The 22,048-nt window shown below is 43.0% G+C and overlaps 1 protein-coding gene across 6 annotated transcripts in view; it reads right to left on the bottom strand.

Annotated features, from left to right (window-relative positions):
• Positions 1-10,346: 10,346 nt before the first annotated feature.
• TXNRD1 (thioredoxin reductase 1) overlaps positions 10,347-22,048 on the bottom strand; it is a 35,302-nt gene continuing 23,600 nt past the window's right edge. For all 6 annotated transcript variants that reach the window (XM_061638893.1, XM_061638895.1, XM_061638896.1 and 3 more), the window contains 4 exons: positions 21,683-21,790; positions 20,083-20,178; positions 15,364-15,498; positions 10,347-11,278 (listed from right to left, as the gene is read on the bottom strand). In XM_061638893.1, coding sequence (XP_061494877.1) covers positions 11,216-11,278; positions 15,364-15,498; positions 20,083-20,178; positions 21,683-21,790 — 402 coding nt within the window. In that variant the 3' untranslated portion in view covers positions 10,347-11,215. The remainder of the gene's footprint in view (positions 11,279-15,363; positions 15,499-20,082; positions 20,179-21,682; positions 21,791-22,048) is intronic.

The following is a 22,048-nucleotide window of genomic DNA, read 5'->3' as shown; positions in this document are numbered from 1 at the left end:
AGATATTGTAAGAAATGCGATGTCATCATCTTTAAATTCCAGTGATATTAAACATGTAGAATATCTCTATTATAATGACAACAACGCCCGAGCAGTGGTCACTTTCATCTCTCTGGAGGTCGCCAATCAATTATGGTTCAGTAAAGATTTATTGGCTAAGGTGGGCATAACTACCCTGAGATTCTTTGAAAATCTAGCACCACCTAGTGGTTTAACCTCCTCCCCCCACCAAGACCAACATAGTGTATACTCACTGGCCCAGTTTAATCCCGGCCTGTTGATTGACCTGGATTTTCAAGATCAAACGGGAAGAAATGATAATTCTATTAAAGTCACAGGAGTACAGGTTACGGGTAAGGTTTCAAAAGATCGTCTTAGTCCTCAAATTATCGACTCACGGGTGACAATCTCGCCGAATTTGCTGAATGGGACGATCAATTTAAATTCCCCGGAGGCTATGATTGAGAGAGGAGATACTATCTATGCTTTGCCATCAAGCCCTGTACAAATCATAAATAATGAGAAGAACCATCGGGAAGGACGGAGGGAGGACTCCATAGAGAATGAAGAACAAGCGTTGCTCCAATCCTTCAGCTACTTACCAGCGATCGAGCGGGATGGAATTTTAAACAGAGTAGTTCAACTTATTCTACGTTTATCTGCAATCCATGAGCAGAAAGAGGGTGATCCGACCACACCTCTAGAAAGAAGCTTAGAGATGGAGAATGAGTCGAAAGAACAGATATCAACAGAACAAATTTTAAATCAGCCATTTCACATGACATCTTCACTCCTGGTGTTACAACGAGGGAGTTCACCTCCCAGGATGCCATTTATTACACGATCCAGGAATGGACAAAATTGTCCTTCCATCTCGACGGTTGTAACTGACATAGACTGACAGATGTCAATCCTTTCCTGGAACATAATGGGATGGGCTAATAAGTTTGAGGCGGCAGACCTGTCCCCTTTTTTGTATGATTTTAAGATCATATGCCTCCAAGAAACTTGGGCGTTGACAGACTCACCAGTGTTTTTAAATGGATATTGTGCTTTTACCCTCCCTGCGATCAAATTCCATAGTAAAGGAAGGGGTACTGGAGGTCTCTGTACTTTCATTTCTACGGATTTATCCGCAGAAATTCAAATCCTGAAACCAAACTGTGATCACTATGTCCAGGGCGTAAGGATAACTGGATCCTCTATGGATGCTCTCACCATCATAAATGCCTATTTACCCCCTTTCATGGCTAGAAGACTAGCTCCCGGTTGTATCTGGGAGAAACTATCAGAGTTTCTATCATTCATTGAATTCCAATTTCCATCTGATAGGGTAATACTCTGTGGGGATTTTAATGCCAGGCTGGGTCCTGGGTGGATTGATGGTCCTGCATCGAATCAGGGCCCGGCCCCTGCCATCCCCCTAAATACTAGGATCTCTCAAGATCAGATTATTAATAAACAAGGCTTGAAGCTAGTAGAACTTATTCAAATACATCACCTAGAATGTTTACATGGCTCAGCCGTAGACTTGTCCAAAGGTGCATTTACATACCTTTCGCCTAGTGGAGCTAGTGCAATAGACTTTACGTTTGTTTCAAGGTCTTTAATACCAGAGGTTTATAAGTTTCTAGTGTTAGACAGAATTGAGAGTGATAATTTCCCCACTCTGACAGTATTGAGTTTAGGTCACCCTTTACCCTCTACTGTTTTATTACACCAGGAGGACCTTCAAATAGCCGACCGCAGAATCCATTGGTCCCCAATTCTAAATACCTCGGTCTTGCAATTTTTGGATAGCAGTATTATGCTCTCTCTTAGGAGAGAAGCTATGGACCTTGAGACAGACACACTTAATTCTTACCATCATATTATTACCCTCTTGAAAGCTATGTTAATTCAGAAAGCCCGCTCTAAGGTTGTTCTGCCATTAAGCAAGAGGTGGTTTGACCATGATTGTAAAAATGCTAAGCGCCAAGTAGTTAAATTTGCACGTAGAACAAGAAAGGATCCAACCCCATTCCGTCGCGTCCACCTTACCCACTTGCGCTCCTCCTACAAGTTATTGTTAAGACATAAAAAGGCTCTGTTTGTGAGAGCGCAATGGCAACAGCTCAATCAAGCGCTGCTGGATGGTAATGAGCGTTTGTTCTGGGATATGGTAGCAGGTGGGTCTGGATCCCATAGCTACTCTATAATTGATCAAATTTCTGCGTCAGGGTGGTATGACCATTTTACCAAACTTTACACCGTCTCTGCTGATATTACTGGCCCTCCCCCGCTTCTTAATGAGCTGATCTACTCTGATTGGCCACCGATTACAGTTACCCAAATTCGTGTTCTTATCTCCTCGCTGAAAAAGGGCAAGGCCCCGGGGGAAGATATGATACCACCTGAACTTTTTATTAATTTCCCAGATTGGTGGGCACCCATTTTCGCCAAGTTGTTCTCCCAGATTAACACCACAGGCATTATGCTGGAGGGCTGGAAGCAGAGCATTGTCATCCCTATTTATAAGAAGGGCCAGAGACAAGATCCAAATAATTATCGGCCCATTAGCCTATTGGTCACTGGAGCTAAGTTATATAGCAAATTTCTTCTGCTCAAATTTGAGGAATGGGAAACAGCTAATGGGGTTATTCATCCAGAACAAGCAGGGTTCCGGAAAGGGCAGAGTACCACCGATCACTGCTTTACCCTATACTTCCTAGCTAGACAATCGATGCTGGGTCCCACAAAACACCTTTATGCCGCCTTCGTCGATCTAGTGGCTGCTTTCTATTCAATCGATAGAGGTCGATTGTGGAATAAGCTTGCTCGAACCAATATTGATAAACGCCTCTTATATCTAATCAAGGAACTGTACTCTAATAACAGCATGAGAATAAGAGTGGGAAATAATTTAACAGAGCCAATTCCGGTAAATAAGGGTGTAAAACAGGGTTGTCTCTTAGCACCCGCTTTATTCAATTTTTACCTGAATGACATCGTTGCCGAACTGGCGGGTCCCACCTACTTTCCTCCGTCTTTGGGAAGTAGGAAGGTCTCAATGTTATTATATGCGGATGACATGATACTCTTATCTCTCACCCCCATAGGCCTAAAGAGATTACTAGCGCATTTAGATGGGTATTGTAAAAAGGAACAATTACAAATCAATTATCAGAAAACAAAGATCATGGTATTCGGGAAAAGATACAACAAACATAAATGGGCTATTGGAGACCATCCAATAGAACAATGTTGTTCCTTTAAATATCTAGGGATCCAGTTCCAAGATTCTCTCTCCTGGAAAAAACAAATTGATACCATTAAACTCTCAGCCACTAGGTCCGCTGGGGCAATTCTCAGATTTTATAGGACTGTGGGGGGATATCTTGTGGCCCCCGCTCTGAGAATTTTCCAATACTAGGTCTTACCTCAGATTCTTTATGGGGCGGCTATATGCGGTTGGGAAGTTCTCTCCTTCCCCTCCCTAGAAGCCATTCAAAACAGTTTCATTAGACAGCTTATGCGCCTACCGCCCGGTACTCCTTCTGCGTTCCTGCGAGCTGAATCTGGCCTCTTTTCCATCAGTGCCCAGATTCATAAGTCCTTATTAAAGTATTGGACATCGTTAACTAATGCAACTACTAAGATTCTGGCGAAGGCTTGTTTTGATCTGGCCTTGAAGGCAAGACACTGGAATTCTAGACTTTCGAACATTTATCAGCAATATCATATTGCTTCCCAGCCCCTTTCCCTATTGAATAAAGCTAAACTGAGAGAACAGATTGAACGACATTGTATATGGATGGATAGGTTAACAATCGCCAATTCCAAGTTCTCAAAGTGGTATGGCACTTTTAAATCTGATCATTTAAGGGCTAAATATCTGTCGAATCTTCTATCTGTTCATCTGAGACATGCTTTCTCAGCTCTAAGATTGCAGACAATGCCTAGTGCTATTCTGTCAGGCCGTTTTCAGCAGATCCCATGGGGTCAGAGGTTGTGTATCTGCCAATCGGGCAAGGTAGAAGATCTGCCTCATTACCTACTTGAATGCCCATTTTACTTACATCCAAGATTTAAATACCTTGACTCTTTGATCAAGTGTTTGGGCTCTTGCGGTAAAGAACAAATTATATACTTTCTTCTAGCTGATACTGATTTCAAGGTCACCTATAGGGTGGCTCATTTTGCCCTGGCTGCTCAAAAACTGAGGGCTATGCACCTTATAAATCAGGGCCCTTAGGGTTTTCAGAGGCTGATGTTTTTACAGTTTTAATCGAGCTATTTATAGTTTAATATATTTTGTTATTAGAGTTGATGGTTTTGTTTATATAACTGTCTACGCACAAAATTTAAAATTTTAAAGTTTTTCTTTTATAAATGTTGTGATGGCCTATGGCCTGGCAATAAACTTTACTACTACTACTACTACTACTACTAGAAAAATACTCGAGCAAACCGGGTGGGGCGCTGTATGCCGCCTTCATAGACTTTAAGTCGGCCTTCGATGTCATACCAAGAGACAGGCTCTGGGCTAAACTGGAGTCTGCCAATATCGATAGGCGTTTATTAGCACTCATACGTTGTTTATATCAGGACACCCAAGTTCGTATTAGATGTGATAGTGCAGGCTGCTTGTCCAGGCCAATCACCTCTGCTAAAGGAGTTAAACAGGGCTGCGTTTTAGCCCCCACGCTCTTTAATCTTTACATCAACTCCCTAATTAGAAGCTTGTCAGCGGTCCCCTCGCATTGTCCTACTCTTTCGAATAGGCCCATATTTACTCTTCTGTACGCCGATGATGCCGTGCTGATATCTCTCACTTGCACAGGGCTCCGACGGTTGCTTAAAGCACTGGCTAGCTATTGTAACAATGAGTCGTTGGTCATTAATTATGACAAGTCCAAGGTTGTGGTGTTCTCCAGGAAGCGGAGAAAACATTGGTGGTGTTTAAATGGGACTGTATTAGACCAAGTATCCTCATATAGATACCTGGGGATAACTTTACACTCCTCCGGAGCGTGGCACATACAGGCCAAGAATGCCCTGGCCAACTCCCAGAGGAGTTCTGGCTTTCCTCTCTTTCTATTATATGAAAGGGGGACATGATGTACCTTCTGCCATACAAGTATTTACCACCAAAGTTATTTCCCAACTATTATATGCTGCGCAGACAAGCATTTATGGCAATTACTCCTCTTTCAAAACCATCCAAACTAAGTTCCTTAGGAGTATATTGGGTACTCCCCCGTGTCCCCAATGCCATCTTACGACTCGAAGCCGGCCTTCCCACAATTGAGGCGCGCATCTGGATTCTTAAGTTTAAATACTGGTTAAAATTAATGCTACTCCCAGCCGGTTTGGCCCCTCTCATCCTATCTGACGTCTTCCATTCAAAATGGAAGAAATCTTTAGCCGTGAAACTTTCACAATTAGGTCTCACTACTCCCATTCTTTTGGCGGCAGGTTTCCTTCAAGCGAAGTTGTGCATTACCCAGAGAATTTTAGACACGGAATTCCAAAACCACTTGGTTTTTGTGTGTGCTTATCCTGGTTTTAATTGTTATACAAAGCCTTTTACCCCGGCACAACACCTCGCCTTTCTAGATACCCCCAGGATCAGGAAAGCTTTTACCCTGGCTAAGCATAACATTCTGCCATCTGCCCTATTAGAGGGCAGGTACCGGAAAATTCCAGTTGCAGAACATCTTTGCCCTTGTGGAGCTGGCGTCATTGAAAATGTAAGACATGTCTTACTAGATTGTTCTTTTTATTATGACCTCAAATGTTTGCTTATTGCCCCCATCCTACGAAGACTCCTGGGCAGGGACGCAGAGTATAATGTGAATTATCTTTTAGCAGATACTGATTCTCGAGTCTCTTCCAAAGTGGCAAGGTTTTGCGCAGCGGCCAACAAACTTCGCAAAGCTTTGTTAGCACCCTAATTTTAATATTTCTGAGATGGTTTTAGCCTGAGGTGATGTTTTAGCGCTAGCAGTTGTGTATATGGTGTTCTGTACTGCTTCTTAGAGATGTAATGTGTTTATTTTTATACTGTTCTGGATATGCTGGTCTCCGACCATAATAAACCATTCATTCAATAAAAGCAAGAGCAGAGCATAGACTGAATTTGTTGTTGTTCTTATGTGCCTTCAAGCTGATTATGACTTATGGCAACCCTATGAATCAGCAACCTCCAGTAGCATCTGTCGTGAACCTCTCTGCTCAGATCTTGTAAGTTCAGGTCTGTGGCTTCCTTTATGGAATCAATCCATCTCTTGTTTGGCCTTCCTCTTTTTCTACTCCCTTCTGTTTTCCCCAGCATTATTGTCTTTTCTAGTGAATCATGTCTTCTCATGATGTGTCCAAAGTATGATAACCTCAGTTTCATCATTTTAGCTTCTAGTGATAGTTCTGGTTTAATTTGTTCTAACACTTAATTATTTATCTTTTTCACAGTCTATGGTATGCGAATTGGGATGTATATTGAAAGCTTCCAGTCTGTGGGCCATTGTTTAGTTTTCCATATTTGTTGACAAATTTTTGTCAAATGTGGACAGATTCAATCTCAGTAGCTTGTAGCAACTCTATTAGTAAGCCATCTATTCCTGGTGATTTGTTTCTTCCAAGTATTTTTAGAGCAGCTTTCACCTCACATTCTAAAATTTCTGGTTCTTCATCATATGGTTCCTCCGTGTGTCATCCTGGTATCTCTTTTATAGAGTTCTTCAGTGTATTGCTTCCATCTTCCTTTTATTTCATCTCGGTCAGTCAGCGTGTTCCCCAGTTGATTATTCAACATCCCTATCCTTGGTTTAAATTTCCCTTCTCTAATCTTTTGGAATAGGGCTCTTGTTCTACCCTTTTCGTTGTCCTCTTCTATTTCTATACAATAACGATTATAATAGTTCTCTTCGTCCCTACATACCAGTCGCTGTATTGTTGCATTTAGGGATCTAACCATGTTTCTATCTCCTTTTGCTTTCCTCGCTTTAACAATTTTAAGAGTTTTTTCAGTCATCCATTGAGGTCTTTCTCTTTTTTAAGAAGAGGTTTTGCCTTCTTCCCTTATAATGTCTCTGACTTCACTTCATAGTTCTTCTGGTTCTCTGTCAACTGAGTTTAAAGCCTGAAATCTGTTCCTTATTTGATCTTTAATATTCTTCTGCGATGTTTTAATATTTAAATTGTATTTTGGCATTATGATTGTTTTGTTGTTCTTTAGCTTTACTCTGATTTTCGATATGACCAGTTCATTATCTGTACCGCAGTCTGCTCCTGGTCTTGTTTTTGCAGAAAGTATGGAAGTTCTCAGTCTCCTGTTACCAATTATATAATCAATTTTATTCCTATGTTGACCATTTGGTGATGTCCACATGTACAGTCGTCTTTTTGGTTGCTCAAAAAATGTTTGCGAGAAACAAATTACTGGCTTCACAGAATTCAGTAAGTCTTTCTCTTGCTTCATTTCTATCTTCTAAGCCCCATTTCCCCACAATGCCTAGTTCTTCTGTTCCCTGTTTTTGCATTCGTCCTGCATGATTATCAGCACATCTTGTTTTGATGTGAGGTCAATTTCTTCCTGTACTTCTGCGTAAAATCTCTCCAATTCTTCTTCTGCATTTGCCGTTGGAGCGTAGACTTGGAAGATGGTCATGTTAATAGGTTTCCCGTTAAATCTCATTGATGTAACTCGCTCAGACCTTGCATTATAGTTCTTAATTGTTTTTGCTATAGACTGAATACAAATGCCATTTCATTTATTACATCTTGTGCTTCGCATTTGATTTGCTATTGCATCTTCCTTTTGGCAGGCAACAAAATCATGTGAAGTATCTCTATGGTTTCACCCACAAAACACGTGAGAACATAGTTCATGTACACTGAATAGGTTGGATGACAAGGGAATTTTAGCTGGTAGAGTCTTTCATGTGACATTTCTCCTGATATTCCTTCTTGTACACATAAGGACCTAAGAGCAGCCATGCTGGATCAGGCCAAAGGCCCATCTAGTTCAGCATCTTCTTTCTCAAAAGCAGGACATGAGCAATAGCCCTCTCCCACTACTGTCCCCCAACTGGTATTCAGAGGCATGCTGTCTCCAAATCCTGAAGGTAATACGTAGACATCATGAAGTAGGCACTGATTGTTTTATCCTTCATGGGTTTGTCTATAGACCCCCCCAGACCAGTGTTTTTTGCAGGTGTATTCTGCAACATATCATTGATACAATAATAAAGCATTAGGGGTGGATTTATACTGGATTGTCCACACATCATTTGTCTTTATTTGTTATTCCCAAATGTTACCATATTATTGATATGTGGAAGAGCGCTATTACTGTATAGCACAACAAAAGTGGGACAAAAAACCCTGTGAAAAGATTGGTGGTATAAAAAGTTGCAGGGTTTCAGCAGGAAGCTACAGAACATGAAGCAATTGGAAAACAAAGCAGTATGACCACCCAAAAAATTATTGCAGGTGCCAACAATATTGAAATCAGGGTAGCACAGAATAGTCCTGATACCATGAGCATAAATCATCATGAACACACAATAAAAGGATGGCTGGAGGGACCCTGATCTTCTTTTCAAGCCACCCAAGCTGGTGCTCTTCACTACTATGGCACTAAATCAGCGCCATAGTTTTACCATGTTAAGATAGCATTTCTTTACCCATTCTAAATCTCGCACCATTATTTTATTCAATGATCCCAGGCCCAAAGGTATAGGAGCCCCATCCTCCGCTGATTCTGCTCACTCACGTGTTAAAACAGGATTGGGGAATTCAGCTCCCATCAACCTCATGCAGCATGGCCAATGGTCAGAGATAATGGGAGATGTAGTCCAACAACATCTGGAGGGCCATAGGTTTCCTAGCCTGTCTTAAAGGATCTCAATGTACATTCACTGCCTTTTCTATTATGTGAAGTGCTTTAAAATGCTGTAAGAATGCAATACTGGCTACACTTACAGTACTTACTGAACTCAATCGAACTCACTTCTGAGTAGACATGCATGTCTGAATTGTAAAACACTATATGCTGCTGCTGCTGCAACTACTACAATTCTTCTGTCAATCAGTTGATTCTCTCCTGTCCTGGTAATGATCCCCTGCCTGGCAGAGATGCTACCCATAGCCTGTTCCTCTGGTACTGGTGCAGCCCCCCGTAGATAATTGAACAACTCACCACAGCTTTTTCCTACTGGATCATATAACTGCACAAGCCACATTGCAGAGGGGTTGTGTGGAAGTAGCGCTTGGTCAATTGAACTCTAGATGTCCTGCAACTGGCATTTAAGGGCTTATCCACAGAGCTCCCATTTCAAGGATCAGCAGCATAACCCTATACATATATACTTGGAGTAAGTCCAATTGAACTCAGTGGAGTCACTCCCAGGAAGAATATACATAGGACGGCAACATAAATATACATAGGTTTAACTAAAAACCTATCCCTGAGCCTTAGCAGATCCAACATCAACACGCAAAGTGAAGGTTTCTTCTTCCTTCTAAGTTAATCTATAAGGTATTGCTTGCTATAGTCCATATTTATTACTAGGGCTACAAAATCTGCAATTTGGCCAAAAAAAAATGACAACTGCAAATGCTGTTAAAGAGACTTTCTTGGAATGAAACTGCCTGTAAGCTACAGTTGCTAAATGGACTAGGGTCAATGATTTACATGTCCTGGTGGTGGCGGCTGCTAAACTGCTCCTGCTGAAAGAAGCAGCAAAGTCTGGCTTCTTAAAGCAGGAAAAAGCATGTGAAAGTTCCATTTACTGCAGATCACTGGGCCGACAGCTGTACTTGGTAAGACCTTGGTTGAAAATGCATTACAGTGTGTTGCTGTGATCCAGTGTGTACGTCGGTATCCCTAGTCAGATAATCAATGACAATACTGATCAGAGGTGCGGAGGAAAGGAAGGAAGGGGAACTAAATTTAGCCTCCCATTCACCTCTTGAACAGCTGACTGGTGCGCTACTGCCAATTTTCTGACTGGATCTTTGTGCATACAGGGCTGGCAGTGGGAGTGGACCGTTAACTTGTCCACAGAGCAACTTTTTGCATGCATGGTTCTTCACCCGGTTAAGATAAAGATTTGTACACATATATTGCCCCCTAGCTGGATTAGGGTAAATGGCTAATAGAGCCACAACTCCCAACTATAAATCAAAACAGGGTGTGGAGTCTGCACAGCTGCTTCCACAGGGCTATCTTGAAAGGAAGGAAAGGTCTTTTCACAGCACAGATCCCACAATTTCTCCAAATCCCAAGGACAGGAAACGCTGCTATGTGAACAAGCTGATGGACACAGAAAATGCAAATATAGCAGATTTTAAAACATCATGAATTTCCAGGACACCAAAAATTTATTTTTACTTTTGTTTTCATTAACTACAGAGAACACTTAACAGGGACAGAATTCAGGAAAAGATTTATAAAGTATCTCAAAATATAATTTTTAATAATCTCATCTATAAACAAATTCACAGAGGATTAGCTGTACTGAGGAAAGAGGGAAAACATTTCACTTGAGTGACTCAACAATGCAGCTGGCATCATAGTTGTATGACATCTTTAAAAAAAAGTGATGGCGTATTTAATCTTTGATTGATGGAATTTGGGGAGCCACACTGATCAGCTGCTCTAGATAGAAAAAAAGGGAAGTGAAAGTTGCTTCTTAGAACTATGCATAATGCACACGCGGACACACACACACACACTCCTTCACAGGCTAGACTTGTACAAGTCTAGAGAGATGATGCAATGCCCCCTATAGAACAGGGCTTGCAAGTGTGCTACTACATGTTGTGGACTACTTCATAACAATCTGAGGAAATGGGGATGTCACTTTGAGGAATGCCTTCATTCCAGGAGGGGAAAAGAGTTTGTCTCAAGCTGTGCCAGCAATCTTTCCATCACTGCCTACCAGAAAAAGCTGGTTTTAGACTGTGACTTCATGGAAGCATCTTGGATAATGCCTTGCCAAGCAGCCTCTTGATAATGGAACCATCCCACTGTCGCATCCATTGCCTTTTGTTCAATCACCACCGGTAACTAAGCAGTTCTCAACGTTCTTCACTCATGGGTTGGAGAGCGGATGTCAATGGACGTTGTTTGCTGATGTTTGTTTCTAGATGCTTTCCTTTGCCCTTCAGGAGTTAGCAATGGTGATGAAAGCCAGTCTTTGGCAACAGCAAACAGTGGGTGAGCTTAACCTCAGCATCCAGACTGAGCGATATCCCCACCTGAACGCTTCGTCACAGATAATGTGGTGAATACCTATAAAGCAAAGAAAATGGGGTGGGTGGAGTGGAGAAGAAAACATTTGGATTATGCTGGGGAGAACTTTTAGGTGGAAAGAACTCAAGGCTAGTCCATTCCCTGCCATTACGCTGCATTGGTTGACCATGGGATGTGTGGTCTTGCAGAACCACTGCTAACAACTTTGATGTTCTTATGACATCAAAGCTGTCAAAGACTTGTCCCCTTGGGGTCCCTTGTCCTAGTTCTCCAAGGTCTTAGATACCCTAAGTGCTCTCATCATACAACAGTCCTGCTTTCTTGCCCTCTTTCAAGGTTACTGACCTGACAAATAAAAAGGAAATTAAGGGGAAGTCACATGGCTTTTCACCATAAGTGCCTCTTATCTTTATAAGATAAGATCTTTATCTAATTAAGATACCAGGAAGAGGTAAGACTGAGGACATTGACAAGGTGCTTGGACAGGTTCGTGCAACCACTTCTGTGCCGGATCTTTGCCCTCCTTGGCTAATAAAAGCTAGCAGGGATGGAACAGCTGGCTGGGCCAGAGAGGTGATTAATGCCTCTCTGCGAGAGGGGGTGCTCCCTGGCTGCCTGAAAGAGGCGGTAGTGAGACCACTCCTGAAGAAACCCTCCCGGGACCCAGAAAATCTTAACTATAGGCCGGTAGCAAATGTTCCATTCCTGGGCAAGGTCCTTGAACGAGTGGTTGCGGGCCAGCTCCAGACACTCTTGGATGAGACCGATTATCTGGATCCATTTCAGTCGGGTTTCAGGCCTGGTTTTGGCACAGAAACAGCCTTGGTCGCCCTGTATGATGACCTTTGTTGGGAGAGAGACAGGGGGAGTGTGACTCTGTTGATTCTCCTTGATCTCTCAGCGGCGTTTGATACCATCGACTATGGTATCCTTCTGGGGAGACTGGCTGAGTTGGAAGTGGGAGGTACTGCATTGTGGTGGTTCCACTTCTACTTGGCAGGTCGCCTCCAGAAGGTGGTGCTTGGGGAACATTGCTTGGCACCCTGGACTCTCCAGTATGGGGTTCCGCAGGGGTCAGTTCTGTCCCCCATGCTGTTCAACATCTACATGAAACCATTGGGTGCAGTCATCCGGAGCTTTGGAGTGCCTTGCCATCAGTATGCTGATGACACGCAGCTCTATTTCTCCTTTTCATCTTCTTCCGGTGAGGCTGTCAATGTGCTGAACCGGTGCCTGGCTGCGACAATGGACGGGATGAGGGCTAATAAACTGAGGCTCAATCCAGACAAGACTGAGATGCTGCTAGTAGGTGGTTCTTCTGACCAGATGGTGGATGTCCAACCTGTCCTGGATGGGGTTGCACTCCCCCTGAAGGAGCAGGTTCGTAGCTTGGGGGTTCTCCTAGAATCATCTCTGTCACTTGAGGCTCAGGTAGCCTCAGTGGCACGGAGTGCCTTCTACCAACTTCAGTTGGTGGCCCAACTACGTCCCTATCTGGACAGGGATAATCTGGCTTCAGTTGTCCATGTTCTGGTAACCTCTAAATTAGATTACTGCAATGCGCTCTACGTGGGGCTGCCTTTGAAGACTGTTTGGAAACTGCAGCTTGTGCAAAATGCAGCGGCCAGATTGGTAGACGTGAGTGCAACAGCACTCTCTTCACTTGCAATTCCCAGAAACTGGCATTAAACAATATGCTGCCTCTGACAGTGGAGGTAAACATAGCTACTATAGCTAGTAGTTACTGATAGCCATGTCCTCCATGAATTTGACTAATCTTCTTTTAAAGCCATCGATGTTAGTGGCCATCCATAGTTTAACTATGCGCTGTGTGAAGTACTTCCTTTTGCCTGACTTGAATCTTCCAACATTCAGCTTCATGATACTCCCTGATCCCCTATAAAACAGGGATGGCGAACCAGTGGCCCGCCAAGTGCTGTTGGACTACAATTCCCATAACCCCTGTCCATTTCTCATGCTTGCTGGGGCTGATGGGAGTTTGGAGTCCACCAACATCTGGGAGGTCCACAGGCTCCCCATCCCTGCTATGTAAGCTTCTGCGTCAGAAATGGTCTGAGCAATTGTGGCTCTCTGTTGGGTATAAATGGTCTTCACAGGTGTCATGTAAGACTTTCACCCTTAGGATGATTTTTAGTTCCTAGTTTAGAGAGCACACTGAAAAGCAAATTACAGGAAATGTGGTAAGCTGCCTTTAGTTAAGGTTTATTGGACAACTGCTAGCTTTGTTTTGCAGACGTATAAGTATAGGTAGGAGGATTACAGGAAATCAAATCCACTTCAGTCTAAATGGTTCAAAGCTAGTAATTAGCTAGCATCAAAGTCATCTCTAAGGGAGCATAAATTGAGAGCAGAACAGAGCATCTGCACACGTTAGCTATGCAAATAAGCTCAAAGCTCCTGCAGAAAGCAAGAATGAACGTTCAGCAGGCTGCAACTGCTCTGTATGCAAGGAGTATCATGTATTCATACCCCCTTTAAAACATAAAAATTGCACAATCAGTTTTAAAATTATTATTACTACTACTACTGAATGGGCCATAGCTAAGGGGTAGAGCATCTGCTTTGCATGCAGAAGGGTACAGGTTCAATCCCTGGCATCTCCAGGTTCGACTGGGAGAGCCTGAAACCCTGGAGAGCCACTGCCAATCAGTGTAGACAATACTGAGCCAGATAGACCAACAGTCTGATTCGATATAAGGCAGCTTCTTATGTTCCTATTATTATTATACTGCAAAATAGTAAATGCAGTCATTTTCATGCAACCTTTGACCTCTAATTTTTTATGGCGTGTTCACCACATTAGTTGCATAAAGCAATCGTTCAACATTATCATCCTAGCAATTTCAAATATTTTGTTATTTGAACCCTACATCTGCAGAAAAATAATAATGAATGCAACCTGCAGAGGGGAGGAAAAGAAACACCGCCCACACAACTCATTTTTTAAAAAATTGCATTTAATTTGAACCTATATCATCAATCATACAATTCTTTAAAAAACACAACTAATCTCAGTATTCAAATGTGGAGGAAAAACTAATACGAAGGCCTGCTCTCTCTTGTGCATCATACGGTAAATGTTGTGTAAATACTTCTACTCAGGGCCTACTTCCATCGCAGGGCCTCTCTCCAACTACCCCTTCTTTAACGAAACGGTAAAGCATAACGTCAAGAGTCAAATGCCGGTCAAGTGGTAGCTGGTGCCCATTGGGACTGGTGAGGCAGAAGGCAGTGAGCCCAAACAGTAAGTGGAGACAGAGCCAAGGACAGGCAGAGCCAGCAAATTCTAGCTCTGTCCCCAACCTCCTCCCTGCTGAGTTCTACAAAGGGCAACACTGAGACTAAAGAGGAGGTGGCAGCTGATGGCCAGAATCCCCTCCTGCCTAGGGAGGTTGTAAATAAAAAGGCAAGCAGGTCCGGGCTGGCTAATGACAGACTGAGGTTGGTGGGGCAATGCCTCATTTGCCCTAATGAATTAGCCTCCACTGCTGCCAGTTCACCAGCTTGGACTTGCAATGGGGAGAGCTGCCATACTGTCCTTGGCCTCAGAGAGCATGATGTTTGGGGCCAGCCCTAATGACAGGCCTAGGGGAATGGTAGGCTACTTTAAACACCTGGTTTTCAGCTACCTCATACCGATTCAGACTATTAAGTCACTAGTGTAAAGTGCCCGGTGTTGCTTGGGAATTCCAGAACAAAAAATCAGTGCAGTTTTGAAAGATTCAGTCTCCCATCTTGATTCAAAATGGTGTCAAGTTGTATCCAAATATAGACAAAGCGACAAACAACTTTCCAAAATATACAGTAAATTCTAGTTCAGTGTTGTCTACACCAATTGGCAGTGGCTCTCCAGGGTTTCAGACCAGAGGATTTTCCCCTGATCTACCTGGAGATACCGAAGGCTGAACCTGGGACTTTTTGTATGTAAAGCTTGTGCCCTACCACTAAGTTATGTTGCTTCCCATCTCATTGCAGCATCTCATGGGAATAGGACAGAAGACAATTATCTTGAAAACAAAATTGCTACAGTTCTATAATCCCAGGAAAGACATCTTACGAGAGTGAACAATATCACTTCTTTGTAAACCAAAGCCACTACGCACCTCTGCACAGACTGGATGAATTCCTATCGTGTTGTCTAATTGTTCTTTTGTTATTCCACATTTTAGGGCCGCTGCAAATCCCTGGGTTATTTCTCCAGCATTCGGACCAAGCAAATGGAAACCAATAATGCGCTCCTAAAGAACAAGAGAAACAAGAGCTTCACACACCATAGCCTGGTACAATTATTTTCTTTAGACTGTCCAGAGATTACTTATACCTGAAAGAACTGTAATTAAATATCCTTCCAATCTATTTTTTTTTTTGGTATTTGGATACCTGTCCGAAGGGACACATTCTAACCCAATTGGTATAAATACTCTGAGGTTCGAGTATACAGAAGATGACAACAGTAAGCCTTTCTTGGACTATATAAAGAAAATATTGTTCTGGTTTACATTTTCTATATTAATATATATCAAATGGAAATTGAATTTAATTCGACAAAAGAAAAAAGTCTAAAAACATGAAAAACAGTGATTTCAGCTGATCTCTGTGCTTCTAAAATATTATCACCACCACCACCTCTAATCACTTCTGACATCATGAGGTGATTTACAATGCAATATAATAATTTCCAGTTACAAATATTCTACATAAAAAGCTTTCAGTTGCCGAAACTACAATGGTCAGATGTGGGCAGAAGGTAGATCAAGATCTACTACTAGATCTCTGAGTGACTTGCAGTAGGATCGACAACAGTTTCCAATTCCCAATTGTTTAGCAATAGCAACAACAAGGGCACTTTCCCCTCCTTAAATTAGGCTGGTGAAATAAAGAAAGCCTGGGTTAACCAAGAGCAGACTTTTGTGAAAGGACCATGAGCTCAGTCCTGGTACTGAAAAATTCCTAGGCTCGGAATTTGCTCAGGACACCATGCTCTTTAACTTATGCATGTGGCTCTTGTTGGTAGATCTTGGGGTTCTAGTAAAAGATGTACTAGATCCAATAAGCCTGAAATCTGCGCATCGCTGGGTTGGATGTAATGTCAACCCACCGGTTTGGCACTGTGTGAACAAGCCAAGCTAGAACTTCAGTTTAGCGCATTGCCTCCTCCCTTCACATATAGCAATTCTTTCCTTCCCTAGTTTAAGACAAATCAGTTTGCCACTTTGGACAAAATGGACTGCATACAATCAAGAAATGAAGGACAGAATGGAGTGTGTGAATCTCAGATTCAGATCCATAACACTAAACTATGGTTTGGTGTTATGTCTGAACCACCCCAGTGTCAGCAGGTTTGAAATACATCTTCAGCACAACCCTGTGCAAGTTTACTCAGACTGAAGCTCCAGTGAGTTCAATGAGACTTGCTCCAAGGTAAGCGTGCACAGGACCGCAGCCTTTGAACTCCACTATAAGCAACTCTAATAGCACACTCCCTTATTCTGGCTCTGCAACACTGTTTCACTAAAAAGGTATTTTATGAAAAGCATAGGGAGGTCATAATCTGTAACTAAGGTAATCTGTATCAGCCATGGATAAATAGAAATGCCTTCAAGTCGATTCCAATTTATGGTGACCCTATGAATAGGGTTTTCATGGTAAGCTGTATTTAGAGGGAGGTTGTCCTTTACCTTCCTCTGAGGCTGAGAGGCAGTGACTGGCCCAAGGTCACCCAGTGAGCTTCATGGCTATGTGGGGATTCGAACCCTGGTCTCCCAGGTCGTAGTCCAACACCTTAACCACTACACCACACTGGCTCTCTTATTTAATTCTAAAAGGAGTATTTGTTTAGCCCTATTCAAGTGTTCAAAAGAACATGAATTGGGGAAGGGGGTGAACACATGGCAGCAACTCCCCCCCCCATGGCCCTGCACATGGCTATCCCAGCCCAACCCTCCCAGAAGGAACAGTTGCTTTATGATCAGGATTCTCGATCAGGCATGTTCTGCCAAATGTATTTACAAGCTCTCTTCAGAACTCCCCGCCCAGCGCAGGAAGGCCAGGGATGGAGCAAGCACACTTGCAACACGAGTGGCCTGCTCTCCCTCCCCAATTTAAGCTCTCATGTTTTTTTAACTCTTAAATAGGGTTTACGGCATTGGGTGGAAAGCCACACTTGTGAGAAAATTTCTAGTATAGCCATATCTAAGGTCTAGTTTTCATCAATAGCAGATATAGAGATAAACCTGTTTCTTGACTATACACTTCAGGTTGCACATGGGCACTCGCATGTCTGAATGTTCCTTTTTACAAAAAACATTCCTCACACAGAAAGCCAGATGTTAAAGAGAAACGTTCCAGCCTAGCCTTCTCCCAGGATACTCATTTTCTATGTCCGACAAGAGGGAGGGAGACATTTTTCAGCCTGAAGGCCGCATTCCCTTCTGAGCAACCTTCTCAGGGCCACATGCCAGTGGTGGGTAGAACCAAAGGCAAAAGTGGGCAGAGCAATGAGGGAACATTTTATCTTGGTACAGTAGCCTAGTGTCCACATACACTCACATAACCCTTTAATATCCTCCGTCTAGACCAGCCTTTCCCAACTAGTGGGCCACCAGATGTTGTTGGACCACAACTCCCATCTTTCCTGACCATTGGCAATGCTGGCTGAGGCTGATGGGAGTTGTGGTCCAACAACATCTGGTGGCCCACTAGTTGGGAAAGGCTGGTCTAGACAAACAAGAGCCACTGTTGGAGTTTAAGGACGCATTCCAGCCAGGAAATAACACATTTGGGATGCGAAGCAGGCCAGTGAGAAGTGTGAGCTGGGGAGAGTCCAGAGGCCCAGAGAGGTTTGGAGGGTCGTATACGGTCCTTGGGCCTGAGGTTCCCTACCGCTGTGGTACAGGACCAGCCCAAAGAATGTTGCTGCCGGTGGCAAAGGAAAAGATTGCACCCTACCCAGAGTCCCACAAATAGAATCCAAATGGACTGGGAGCTGAAACTTACTTCAAAACATGCAACAGGACTGTGCCTATCATCACAACAGAAGATAGCAGGTTAGCATGGGTGGGTGGGGGTACAGAGCAGGCTAGTATAGGGATCCCAGGAGGAATGTCACCACCCCACCTCCCAGCATTTGCTGCCCAAGGCACCTGCCTCACTGTCCCCAACAGCAGAGCTGGCCTCATTGGAGCAGAGAATGTTTTTGTATGCAGGAAAATTCAGTGGGTTCATGACGGTTTACCACAAACACACAAGAGACTTCTGAAAAATGCAATTCTTGGCTCAGCATGACATCTTAAGTGTGAATTGTAGTTTGGGTCACTCAAAGCAATCCACTGTTAAGGTGTAATGCTAAGCCAATCATTGTGGCTTGATGCTCCCATTTATATTAGAGGAGGAGTGAAGCAGAAGTGACCTGTGAATTCACAGTAGACCAGTGTTTACTGTGGTGAGCAAATGTAGCCTGTGAGACAAACCCAACTGAGGTGGTTGGCTGAAAATCAACTTCACTACATCTGCAGTTGGTAAGAACTGTCCTGCTGTAGAGTGCATACCAGTATTTGAACAGCAGAGCTGTTTACCACACCAAAAAAGGCTATGAGGAGTTGCATGGTAGGGAGCCCTCCCGCCCCATCCCCGAAGGTACGAGTGTACGGTCAACTTCTTCATCATGAGATGACATGCCAATGAAAAAACAATGATATAAACATGCTGGAAGCTGCAGAGGGTTCCAGATATTTCAGGCCTGGCTGTCACAGTCTCATGACTACTGCAGGAAAATGTTGTTCATAATAGCTAAGAAAAAACATTATTGGGTAAACTGATAACACCAAATTCATGTTAACAGACCAGTGCAAATATATGCTACCTAAGTATTTTGGCTTGAGTGTTTAGCATTGCATTCTGAAAGCAGAACTAGATATGAACACTGGGTACGAACTAAACCAGGAACCAGTAGCTCTCCCGGTATTGTTGGACTCTCGACTCTCAGAGGTCCCAGGCAGCAAGGCCAGGAACGATGGGAGTTGTAGTTCAGCTATTTCTGAAGGGCCACAGGTTCCTCACATTGGCCTAAACAAATAGCTTCTATTTTTCATTGCAGCCCACATATTTTAGGACTGGCCTTAGTTTCTGCACAGTTCCAGAAATCCCTGCTCCCTACTCAGAAGTCCAAGATTGAGATAAATGGGTGAAATAAAATAACACTCATCAAGATTAGAAAACTTGATCAAAATAAACAAGATGAATACCATGGCTAGGATCCAGAGCCTCTTTTTCCTTTGAACAGTAGGCTCCCCTGCCCTGTCAGAAATTGCTTTAGAGACACCCCTCCATTTCAAAAGCAGCCTGAGATAAAGGCAGAAGGATCTGCTTTCCCCACAATTCTTTGGATTCTAGCCCGCACAAACTAAGGCATCTACAACTATTAACCAGATATTATCTTGAACAAAGACAAAAGAGGGATACTGCTTAATGACTGTTAAGTCTAGCTAAGGTATTATTAATTCAGTTACAAAGACGCTGTTAATTTAGAGCTGGATTTGTGGGTGTTTTTTAACCAGCCAATGCTTTCAAGCTAACATTTGTTTGCCAAAACAAGAGAGGAGCTTTATCCAAAGTCCAAACGCCATTTCAAATTGGATGTATGAAGATGACACAAATTCTGCTAGCACCTCAGGTCAGGTATCATTCTGTCAAAAATTGTATCATAGTATATCACAATGCACACAGAAATCAACATCTTAAAAAAATTAAGTCTTCTTGCTCCTTTAGGATGCTGATAACTCTGAGAAACAGCCATGAATTAGCTGCACACTACCATCAGTTACCTTCTCTGGAATATTGCAGATGATCTTTGCATAGCATTTGTTGTTGTCCCGGGATGGGACTGTCCATTCCAGTGGCCAGAAGTAGCTATGGTAAACCTGGGAAAGAAATGAAGGCATTTAAGTGTTTGTGCAGATTCCCCCCCCCCGAAACTAAGTAATAAAAATTAAACCAATACAATGGATTATATGAACCAGTCCTGAATACTTAAGAGGAAGTAAAAATAAGGCAAAAACAGGCCCAGATTTAAGTAAATACCATTTATCTTTAACTGGTGAATGAATGGCAATACTGGGTGGAATAGGACCTCTCCACTAAAGTCAGGAGCACTCATAATCCTTGGACTAGGGAGATGCTCACCAAATTATGTGAATGCACATAGAAATGTGGCTTATCATGACCAAAATTCATCTCCTCCCTCCATTCTCCAGAGTTTGGCCACAATGCTTTCCTGCTCCCTGAACTGTAGCTCTGTCATGTGTCCTCTCGATAAGTGTGCTGGTTGTTTGCTTTTGCATGCCCAAAATGACTCTTCGCATTTGTTTCCTAGGCTTATTACACATGGTGGCACAGGGCTCATAGATCCTCAAGTGCTGTGGAACTCGTCAACGGATACAGCTGTAAGTCTTGCCTTGATATAAAGGCCAGTCACCTCTTAGGCATTCTTGAATGTACAGCATGGAATGTGCAGCCACTACTTGTCAGATAGTGCTGGATGAGTAATACAAATAGGTACAAAATGACAGTGGTATAGTGTCACAAAAGGCAATGAAGCCTAAATACCCAGGCAACCTTGGCTGTGAGATGGGAAGAGAAAAGAAGCATTTCAGGGATGCTCTCTCACAGGCCAAACATAGCCACCTGACCAAATGCAGGCTTTGGTAGGGCAGCTCCACACTATACACAGCAAAACATAACCGTGATATATACACCTGTGTTATACTGGTATTTCCCTCAACAAATATACGAAGCTTGAATGACGCACTTGCATCTTTTAACATTTGCTCACATGCATAATGAACATAGGAAGCTGCCTTATACCAAGTCAGAACATTGGTCCATCTAGCTCAGTACTGTTTAGACTGACGGGCAGCAATTCTCCAGTGTTTCAGACGGGACATTCCCAGACATAGTAGGAGATGGTGGGGACTGAACCTGGGATCTTCAACATACAAGACAGATGTTCTGCCACTAAGCTATGCTCGCGCATGCGTTTTTAGACAGAGGCCTGCTGCTAGACACACCAACCTAAGTGAAGCAACTGTGTGACATGTAATTGTGAAGCCAACCTTGAGGAAGACTAGATGATGTTCCTGCATTTGCTCTTGGTCACTGCAGACTGGGGTAGTCAACATGGAGCCCTCCAGATGTTTCTGGACTGCAGCTTCCATCAGCCCCAGCTAATAAGGCCAATGGACAGGGATGATGGGAGTTGTTGTCCAACATCAGAGGGCACCACATTGGCTATTCCTGCTGAAGACAGTAGGATTCAAAACAAAAATCTGAGGCTCATATACATGCACACATGTAAGAATAAGCATAAGAAGAAGAAGAAGATGGGCACAACGCAGGCTTTATGTTGTATGTGATTTTAAGGATTACCTCAATATTGTCTATCCCAAATGTCTCTATAGCTTTTTCTTCTGAGTAACCACAGGCACCATACTCCAAAGGAGTGAATACAGTGGTGGGAACATTCACATAGTCACACTGTCAAAAAAAATATGTTTTTGTCACAGATCTCAGAAACATCACTGTCAGTAATACAACACTAGGATAGCTTTAACATCTCATAGACTGTTGGTTTAATGTGCCCTGGAAGCAAGGAAACTACAATACGCTTTAAAATTCATAAGAAATATCAAAACCCATATGAACAACACAAGACTTTCTCTCATTGGCCCAATGCACTATCAATCATGTAAAACAAGAATGTAGGGGATGAGGGTGGGGCAGCAGCTATCATCA

The sequence above is a fragment of the Rhineura floridana genome, chromosome 8 (assembly GCF_030035675.1).
Source record: "Rhineura floridana isolate rRhiFlo1 chromosome 8, rRhiFlo1.hap2, whole genome shotgun sequence".
Taxonomy (NCBI): domain Eukaryota; kingdom Metazoa; phylum Chordata; class Lepidosauria; order Squamata; family Rhineuridae; genus Rhineura; species Rhineura floridana.
This window is presented reverse-complemented; position numbering and strand designations above follow the sequence as displayed.